This window comes from Echinops telfairi, unplaced genomic scaffold (genome assembly GCF_000313985.2).
Source record: "Echinops telfairi isolate 266 unplaced genomic scaffold, ASM31398v2 ScPeMD7_31;HRSCAF=116, whole genome shotgun sequence".
Taxonomy (NCBI): Eukaryota; Metazoa; Chordata; class Mammalia; order Afrosoricida; family Tenrecidae; genus Echinops; species Echinops telfairi.
In genome coordinates this window covers 31,361,727-31,372,180 of record NW_022103928.1, presented here as the reverse complement: position 1 = coordinate 31,372,180, position 10,454 = coordinate 31,361,727, and the positions used below count along the sequence as shown (strand labels likewise).

The window sequence follows — 10,454 nt, the reverse complement described above, 5'->3', positions numbered from 1 at the left end:
AAAAAAAAAGAAAGAGCTTTATATCAAAGAGCAATTTTGTATATTAAGAAAACATCCCAGCCCAATCCTGATCAAGTCCATAAGTCTGATGTTATCCCATATGTCCAATATCAGTAGATAAATTCCTCTTCAGACACCCACAACACATGCAATGATGCTCAATACTGGAAGATCACAGGCCAGTGGGTGGAAAGTCTTGTGGATCCAGTGGCAATGGAAGCAGCTCAGTTGGCATGGGTGTCCACATGTTTCCTCCAGCCCCAGGGCTCTGGCTCCATCAGCATAGCTCCAGCTGGCTTGTCAACAGGAATGTGTTACAGGGAGAGTGTGTCCCACCTCCAGGGAGGAAGACAGGAGTTCCCAAAATCCTTAGGAGAAGGCCACACCCACACAGAGGCCTCATTGGCTATGACCTGATTGACAGGCTAGACTCCACCCCTTTGCAAGTTGACAGGAAATTATGTAACTGCCACACCTACACAAAACCAAAACAATGAAAGTCCGGCCACTACTGTTTAGGCACTTCTGCCTAAACACCTTTGATCGGATGTTCCCCATTTTCCTTTTTGGTGCCCTGTCTGCCTACTTCCCCTGTCTCTCTGTGTTTGTACTATCCACTGGGAAAGTCTCATTTCATTGTGCTCACTCCCATCCTATGAATCACTGTCAAACACCAAGTAAGCCCAGCCTGTACCCCAAAGGGTTGGTTAGAGTATTTCTTTTGAATCTGTCGCTTGTGGTATATGTAAGCGGACAGTTCTCCACAGACTTTCCCCAGCTCTGTCCACTGAGCCTTGCACGGTTCTTCCGTGCATCCCTTGCTGCTCATCCCATCTCCTTCCTGAAAAGTGCTGTTTGCTTTCCTCTCCTGTTATTTGGAAGCACTGCTTGTGAAGTTGAGGTCCCTGAGTGGTCTGTGCTCCACTGCAGATCTGAAGACGGGGTTTGAAGCGGTCCTCCAGGACTTGGAAAGGGGATCTGGTGATCTTTTTCTGTAAAGACTCCAAACTCACTGCTACCGAGTCCATCTTTACTTTTAGGGTGGAGCTGCCCCTGTGAGTTTCTCAGGCTGTAACTCTTTACGGGAGTAGAAAGCCTCATCCTTCTCCCTTGGAGCTTGCTGGTGGTTTCAAACTGCTGACCTTGTGGACCACAGCCCAACGTGTAACCACTATGCCACGCGGGCTGCCAAGAAAATCCTACAGAGCAGTTCTACTCTGCACATGGACATAGGGTCGCCAGGGGTCAAAGTCTACCCAATGGCAAATAACAACCCTTGTGGTGCTTAGGGAAGCCTTCTGTTCGGAAAGATGCTAATTCCCTTTGGGACACATGGCTATGGCTTTGCTTTCGTTTTTAAAGGACATTTAGGAATTGAAGGACTTGGGTTTCTATTTTCTTAGAACCGCGCTCAAAAGAAACGGCTGAACATTATCATCGTGGCTGAAGGAGCAATTGATTACCAAAATAAACCTATTACTTCTGAGAAAATCAAGGACGTAAGTACGGTTTCTTTCCTTTACCCTGCTGTCTTGAAGTATGAGATATAACACCATTGCCAGGATTTTGGTGTAAAACATTGCACTATTTTTTTTTAAAAAAAGTCTTCCTGGTGTTTATAAATATCTTCTAAACGAATCTTCATGTTAATGGAATGGCAGCAGACAAGCTCCAACTTCTGGAGACACAGGGCCTCTACCCTTCTGTCAGTAATATCCCTAAAAGGCCATGTGAACTCCCTGCATAGGAACTGAAGTAGCACAGAATAGCCGATTGTGTTCTTTAATATAACAGAAAACCCTAGCTCTTAATGGCTTACTGCTCAGAGGATTAACAACTTGGCTGCTGGGCCCCAGGACTCTTTATGGGTGGCGTAGGAAAAGATGGTGTCTGCCCAGTTCTCCCTCCTTTTAACCTGGAGCTACAGCTGAGCATATTCTTAACCACAAAGAAAGTCCCTGTGTTGAATCTGAATCACTGGTCTTGAAGTGGAAGCAGACAATAGTAGTCTTGTTGCCCTAGGACTCACTCAGATGGGTGTATACTTGTTGAGGCAGGACTCTTACGGCATCGAGCCAAGTTGCCATAATTAGAGTGGCAACCAGACACTAAGGCACTAGACGCTCGCAGAACAGAGCAGACGCTAGTTGAAGCTACAGGTCAGGGCAAAAAGACGTTACAGCCTAACTTTTCATGGTGGTTTCTCTATTATATTTAGTCACAGGTAACTGTTGAGCCAAAAGATGCATTTGATTTATTCTCAGACCAGGTATCCACTTGAATATTCCAGCTTTGAAAGCTTTCTGGCAGTGAGCTGTCTGCCGATAGGAGAGCTGTCAAGATGTCATCGATACAACGAAGGCAGAGATTGGCTTTTCCCACGTGACTGAAGTGAAGACTGAGTCATGCAATAGAAAACCAAGAAAGAGCCATTGAGCGCATAAAGCCCAACCCATTGAGCTCTCTTCTTTGCCATTGTTTTTACAGAGGAGTAACCCGAGTGCTAGAAAAGGTTCTGTGTCCTGTCCTAGGTGCCCTGCTAGTATTCAGATGGGCTCAGCTCTGTAGGGGAATGAGAACATCTCGGAGTGACTAGACCACACTGCACACATCACAGCTGTCCAGAACGGGGCGGTTTCAGAGACTTGTATTAGTAACACTTCAAATATGCCAAACCAAACCCCTTGCTGTTGAGTTGTTGATGTTGCAAGTCATTGAGATGGAATCTTAGCTATAGAAATGATTTGCTTTCAGTCATGTTACTTAACATTCATTTGCTACGTGGGAGAAGAGGGTCTTATTTATGTTAACTTCCCTTAGCAAGTGAGATTAACTTCCCTTAGCATGTGAGATTTTAGACTCCCCCCACCCCCCTTTAGATCCAAAGAAAGAGTAGCAAAATTGTTTCTCAGTACTCTGCACCTATTACTGCATATCCTTTTGTTTGCCTGGGTGTGGGTTCTCCGCATCTCCTCATAGATTTGTCCCTCTAGTTGGTAGTGAAGCAGCTGGGGTTCGACACCCGCGTGACGATACTTGGACACGTGCAAAGAGGAGGAACGCCGTCTGCTTTTGACAGGATCCTGGTAAGTGTGTGAATTTGCAGACATTTTCACCAGATCTCCAGGAAAGTGTTATTATTATATGATAGTAGTATTTCTGGGAACGGAAATAAAACTAATCAAACCAGCTGAGTACAATACCACTGATATTTCACAGCGACAGTTGGCAAAATAATAAACAACGCATCTATTTATAGACATAGATGTATGTCTATCACACGGGGTGGTTCATTGCTGAAAATACTAATAGCCCGTGTTTTCCTTTTAAATATCCTGTGGGACTTGCTGCTCTGTAGCTATTTCTAGGCCCAGAGTCACTCGCATACCAGCAGCCTCATCGCACATGCAAGGTTGATGTGCCACCTGCAGTGGCCGGCGTGTTCTCAAGGAAGGCCAGCACCCAGAATGTGGAAGGAAGGTCGATGTGCAGAGTGTTGGTTCGTGAAAACACACACAAAGGGGCGGCAGCAATCCAGAATCCAGATTTTCCGTTTTTATTTTTAAATATCGTCTACTCTTCCTCTATCTCTAGCCTCTGTCTCCACTCCTCTTGACCAGGTCTTACTGAAATCATAACATCGCTTTGATACAGAGAACTGTGTTCAGAGTTCATGGGAAACAAGAGCCAAAGAGTGGAAACAACCCAGGTGTCCGCCAGCACATTAATGGATATAAACAAAACAGTAAAGCTAGACAATGAGAGTTTATTTAGTCGTCAAGAGAAGTGAACTTCTAAAACAAAGCAACACATGGGTGAGCCTGGACACTGTGGTGCTGAGTAAAGTAAAACTACTGACCAACGGATGCATGCATAATATATGATTCCAGTTCTATAAAGTCTATTGTTGGTAGGCACTTTTGATAAGTAAATAGAATAGGCAAATCTCCAACAATGAGTATGTAATACAATAAATGTGTCGGCTGTCCTCCCCGCAAAAAGGCAAATCTATCCTTTCAAACGAATATTAGACGCTACATGATGAGGCTGAGAAAAGGAGGATTGGGGAGTGGAAAAGTAAGTCAGTAAAAGCAAGTTGAAAAGAACAAACAAGGAAAGACAAAAACAAAACAACCGCTCGACCTAAACAAACTCCTGAACAAGATGGGCTCCCCAGGAATTCCACCAGAAGTTGTGAGCTCTTCCATAACCTCGAAGAGGGGAAACACTTCCCAGCTCCTTCTCGGGGGGCCAGCATTTCCCAAGAGGCCACAGTGAGACAAAGGAAAGAAGACGGTAGAACAACACCCCTCCTGAATAGAGACGTGGGAACCCTCAACACCGTAGTAGCAAACCAAATCCAACCGCAACGTCTGCAGTGGGGAACCCGTGACGAGAGAAAATGTAAGGAATATGAAGAAGGAGACGTGGTGGCATGCTAACCACAAGGTCAACAGGTGAAGTCCAGGTGCTCCTCGGGAGAAAGGTAGGGCTGTAGTCCAGGGAAGATCTCCAGTCTCTGAAACCCGTAAGGACGGTTCTAGTCTTGTACAGAATGGCCGTGAGTCAGGAGAGGCTCAGTGGCCGGGAGTCTGGTCTGGGAAAGACTATGAATGTTGAATTGAGATTCCATTCAACGGAGTGGAAAGAACGTTGAAAATGGACGACTTTAAAGCACAGTTTGGCGCCATCTGAATACTGTGGTGGAAAAGCTCATGTTTAAGGATGCATCTCTGTGGGAACACATGGGGGTGGGAGGCTTGGGGTCCCTTAGAGCAAAGAGCTCTCTAATCGTTGCTGATTTCCTCTCCAGGCCAGCCGCCTTGGGGTGGAGGCTGTCATCGCCCTCCTTGAAGCCACCCCAGAGACCCCAGCCTGTGTGGTTTCCCTGAGCGGAAACCATGCGCTGCGCCTGCCCCTGGTGGAGTGTGTGCAGATGGTGAGTCCCGTGCGCAGCCAGTCCTGCGTGGCCCAGTTCCTGACTCGGTACTCACGGGGCTGTGGGGCCACCGCTGCCAGGAAGTCAGAGCGCCTCTTGTGTGTTTCTGCTGCTCGTAAGATGGACAGCGAGTTAAGTGACTTTTCTAAGAACAAAAGTAGCTTCCTCCCTGGATGATGGTCACCAGGCTTTGTGGTTTCAGCCTTTGGGAAACCCAGACCATTTTAGTGTGTGTGTTTCTTGGTGTTTTTCTCAGTTACCATCGAAGTGACGTTTTCAGAAGCAACTTGCTCCAAAACTGAGTCAAACATAGGTGTCATCTGAGAGTCATCGTGTGTTAGAGCAACACGTCCCCCCAACCCCCAGAAAAGGTCTATGCGACCTCTACTAAGTGCTGTGGGGCCGCACACAGGGAAAGGTTTGCTGTCCAGTTTCACAAGGAATAAATAAGGTTTAGCTTCTCCACCCTTTAACCTCCTCCTGCCCTCCTGGTCCCAGAAACATCCAGAACTATAATGTGGCTGTTAGAATGGCAAATTCAGGGCATGTGTCCACTCCCGTCACTGGGGCAGTGGATGTAGCAGGACTTTTTTAAACGATTTAGCATTTTCTAGTTGGTCATTATATCAGCTGGTGATGGAATTGCATCCGAAATAACTTTTCTATTTTGTATTTATTCCAAACTTTTCATACGTAGCCATGACCATCATTTTCTGTTGTCTTTCCAGTGACTCTGAAGTATTTATAGTTTATAGTCTATGCGAGAAGCCCTGGTGCTCTAGTGGCTAAGCGTTGGACTGCTACCCAACAGGTCAGCAGTTCGAAGCTACCAACCGCTCTGTGGGAGAAAGACGAGTCTTTCTACTGTAAAAAGTGACAGTCTCGGAAACCCACGGGGCAGTTCTACCCTGCCCTTGAGGGTCACCCCAAGTCAGAATTGGCTCAATGACTGTGAGTTTGGGTTTTGTTTTTCGGTATTCAGCGAAGTAATTAGACCAAAGGACTTATTAAAATTAATGACCCTAGAAACAATATCCAGAAACTTACAGAAGTTAGTAAAGTGTGTGTGTGTGTGTGTGTGTGTGTGTGTGTGTGTGTGTGTGTGTGAATCAAAGGACTGGAACACCAAGCTGTGTGCCGTAAGTTTGTTTTTATCATGCTTCTTACATCCAGTGTTGCATTGTTGATTCAGAAGCAAAAATGCGTTTGCTCATTTGTCTTGTCCTTCAGATCAAAAAGCGATGTTATGACTAAAAGCAATAGTGAACCATTCATTGAGCACCTGCTACTAGTGAGGTATTTCCTAATGCTTTGTATGCCTTTAGTACCTATGAACAGCTTGAAAAACAAGGAGTGTTTTTCTTATTTTACCGACAAGGAGCTTAAAGTTCAGAAAGAGAAACCATTTGCCCCAGACCCTAATGCAGGAAAAGAACAGAGATAGGATTCTAACTTGGGGTGTCTGCCCTAAGCCCAAGTTCTCTGCCCAGCACAGACCTGCCTACTCAGGCCCAGAGGCCTGCAGCTGGTCATTTTTTCTCACGACACTCAAATTGAGCAATTTTCAGCACCCTTGCCCAAGAGCTCCATTTGGCTATGGGTTTGCTCTCTCAGAGTAAAATCCTAACCGTCTGAGATGTAAGCATCGGGAGGGTCATTGCCATTTGTAAGCATGCGGACAGAGCTGCCAACAGCTGGTCTAGACTTTTGAATATTTACACTGCTCGGCCAGCTGAGGTTCAGTTCTGAAGGCAGGAACCATAAATGGGAAGACGAAGCTAATTCTGCTTGAGCCCCACTGTATCGTTCACGGGAGCCCTAAACCTCGACGCATTCTTTCCTTCATTCCTTTGTAAAGACCCAGGACGTGCAAAAGGCAATGGACGAGAGAAGATTTAAAGATGCTGTCCAGCTTCGAGGAAGGTGAGTTCTTCAGAAGAGAACTATATTATTCGTAATAAATGTGCTTCTAGTACTACTTGCTGTAGTGACTGTAGTGACCTGTACTGTACCTGTACTGTAGTGACCCCCCCACAATATCAGAATCGAACTGTATTCCCAAGGGGTTTCGGTGTCCGACTTTGGGGAGCTGATCAGCAGACTTTTCTTCCGCAGCACCTCCGTGTGTGGACTCCAAATGCCCGCCCTTTGGTCCGCGGCCAGCGTATTAACCCCGTGCTGGGCGCATTTCTTCTTCAGCTGTGGTCCGGCTGAGCGGGCTTAGAAATGGGCTTCTTCTACTCCGATACAAAACTTCAAACATGACAGAACAAAGAAAGCATTGGTTCTATATGGCGAAGACCTAGGTGACTATTAAAGAATAAAAGATGTTTCATATTGAGGGGGACAGGGTGAAAGATTAATCAGAATTTAGTGAGATTTTACTCTCAGGAGGAGGTTGCTAGCTTTTTGAAAAAGATACCGGTGAGCCACACTACAATGTCTTGTTTCTAGCCTGCTTCTGAACTAGAAACACATAGCGCCGCGGGTCCCCGCGGAGGGTCCCTGCAGGACATGGGATCCCACTCTGCCCTCCATTGGTCTCTCACCGCCAGTATACGAAGCTGACATGCAGAGACCGCCGACTTCTCGTCACTCTGTCACATTCTGGGGGCCCTTTGTCCCAGGTGAATCCCCTCTTTTGTACCCTCAGAAGCGTCCTTCTATTTCAGGAGCTTTCAGAGCAACCTGAACATCTACAAGCGGCTTTCCGTGAAGATCCCAGAGTCCCAGATTGTCAAGGTGAGTGGTGAGTGCAACGCAGCCATGCAGCTCCCGCTTTCTTCCCAGTGCCCGACGCCTCACGGGCCACCCTTCTGCGCCGGCACGGCCAGTCCCTCCCCTGTGACCAGGTCCCAGTGCCGTCTCTCGAAAGACTTATCTGAACTCGCAAACTGACCCCTTTCACCATAACCTTTGTTTTCAAATGAAATGATATGAACTCTCATGTGCTGCAGTCTGCTACGAAGAGGGTGCTCTTGGGTGTGCACGAAATACGTGTTCACACAAGCACACGGAGGCCGTGACACACACTTCTCTTTCTTTTCTTTTTGGCAGAGTAACTGTAATGTGTGCATTATCAACGTGGGCGCCCCCGCGGCCGGGATGAATGCTGCCGTGCGCTCGGCCGTCCGCATGGGGATAGCGGACGGCCACAGGATGCTCGCCATCTACGATGGCTTTGATGGCTTTTCCAAAGGGCAGGTGAGTGTCATAGGAGACGCCAGGCTGAAAAATGCCCTGAATCTGAACATCATAAGTAAATAGGCCCCCTGTTGGAGTGACCCCAAATACCTCCTCGCTCTTTAAAATGGATATAAGACAGTAAATATCATGACAGTTTTTGAGGTATAACTTCTGCTCCAGAGTTCAGACCATCATAAGTTATGGTCTAGGATCTTCAAATTTCGCTCACGTTACATGTTATTTGTAAGTTTTTGTGTTAGTCCAGGTTGACTATCGAAGCAAATCCAGAGACCCTCATATATGGATAAGGAAGAGCTTTATATCAAAGAGTACTTGTATATTAAAAGAACTTACCAGCCTGGTCCAGATCAAGTCCACAAGTCTGATATGATTAGCCCATAAGTCCAGTACTCGTCCATAAGCCCCTCTGCAGACTCACGCAGCACATGCAGTGATGCGAAATGCAGGACGATCACAGGCCAGTGGGTGCCAAGTCTTGTGATCCAGAGATGGTAGAAGCATCTGCAGGGCTCCATGTGGCTCCCTGAGTAACTCAACATCAGGAAGGTGAAGCAAGTCCCATGTGGTTTCTCAAGCCAGAAGGAGAAAAGAAGTTCCCAGAATCTTCATGAGAAGGCCATGCCCCCAAGGAGGCACACTAGGTTGTGACCTGATTAACAGGCTAGACTCCACCCCTTCACTCTTAATACCCTCAAGTTGACATGAGATGATGTAACTACCACAGTTTCCTCAGAAGGTAATATCATAGCTGGGCCTCTGGAATCCAGTCGACTGACTTAGCAGCCAGATCCTGCTTCTCACTACCTGTGTGCCCTTGGGTGACGCAGTGAACACCTTCCTCTATCACATGAACTGACAGAAAGGATGGAATATCCTCTAACGGCAGTCATAACGTTTATTACCATAGGCTAAGTTTGTAGTTTCAGGTTCCCACAAACAGCAAAAACTCATTTAAAAATCATTGCAAAAAGAATTAACATTTATTGCACACTTATTATATACCCTTAGTAAAGCATTTACATCTATTTACCCAGTCAGATCTCACATTAAATCTAAAATGTTAACTCTGTTGTTCTTATGGGGAAAATGGGCTACAGAGGCTTTATTAGCTAGCGCGATGAAATCCATGTGACATGGGATTTTTAAAGATGATGGTAAGGCTTCAGATCTTACACTCTTATTCAAGCACTGTACTGGTTGAAATTACTCATTTAGTCTGTTATTCAACAAATATACTGAAATCGTAACCAACAGTCCATATTACCTTAAGTACATTTATTAAATAATAAAGCAGACTAAATTTCCTGACTCTATGAAGCTTTCCTTTGGGGGAGGGAGATGACATTATGTCCAAATAAATTGAGTAAAATACAAAGCGTGTTAGAGGGTGGTTTTAAGTGTGGAGCAACAGAGACAAGCAGAGGTAGGAGAATAGGAAACGCTGTGGGAGTTGCCCTTGGTGCTAAGGATGGATACCATAAAGATTTGAAGAAGTGAGCAAGTGACTCACTTGTGGGGGAGCTCTTGCCAAGCCGAGGAAAACAGTAGTGGGAAGGGCCTGAGGTGGGAGGTTGGCTTGTGTTCAAAACCTGGTGTGGAGGCTCCTGTGCGGAGCAGCGAGGAGGGGGAGATCAGAGAGGAGCACAAAGGAGATGAGGGCCTGGGGGCTGGCCAGCAACGCAGAGGAATTCAGTGTTTGCTTTCTTGATAAATCATTGTATTGAGGGCTCTTACAGTTCTTAGAACAATCCATACATCCTGAGAATGACGATGGCAACAAATGTATAAATGTACAAATGTGCTTGGCACAATGTATGTATGTAAGAGTTGTACGAGCCCCCAATAAAATGATTTTTTTTTAAATCCATACACCCATTGTATCAGGCACATCTGTACATATGCTGCCATCATTTTCAAAACATTTTCTTTCTACTTCAGCCCTTGGTATCAGATCCTCTTTTTTCCCCTCCTTCTCATCCTCATGACCCCTTAATAAATTATAAATTATTTTCATATCTTATGCCACCGTTGTCTCCCTTCACCCACGTTTCTGTTGTTCATCCCCTGGGCGGGGGGGCTTATACATTGATCATTGCCATCAGTTCTTCCTTTCAACCCCTACCCTCCGCCTACCCTCATGGTATTGCTACTCCCATTATTGTTTCTGAGCATTTATCTGCCCTGAATTCCGTGTGTCAAGAGCTCTCATCTTTACCAGTGCACATGCTCTGGTCTAGCTGGATTTGTAAGGTAGAACTGGGGTCTTAGGGTGGGTGGGTGGGTGTGGCAGGGGGGGCATTAAAGAGCT

The 10,454-nt window shown here is 46.1% G+C and overlaps 1 protein-coding gene across 1 annotated transcript in view; it reads left to right on the top strand.

The window, feature by feature from the left end:
* LOC101660140 (phosphofructokinase, platelet) overlaps positions 1-10,454 on the top strand; it is a 46,935-nt gene that overhangs the window by 3,041 nt on the left and 33,440 nt on the right. The window contains exons 3-8 of the mRNA XM_013004550.3: positions 1,404-1,499; positions 2,994-3,086; positions 4,814-4,939; positions 6,798-6,862; positions 7,612-7,681; positions 7,997-8,143. Of these exons, the coding sequence (XP_012860004.3) occupies positions 1,404-1,499; positions 2,994-3,086; positions 4,814-4,939; positions 6,798-6,862; positions 7,612-7,681; positions 7,997-8,143 (597 nt within the window). The remainder of the gene's footprint in view (positions 1-1,403; positions 1,500-2,993; positions 3,087-4,813; positions 4,940-6,797; positions 6,863-7,611; positions 7,682-7,996; positions 8,144-10,454) is intronic.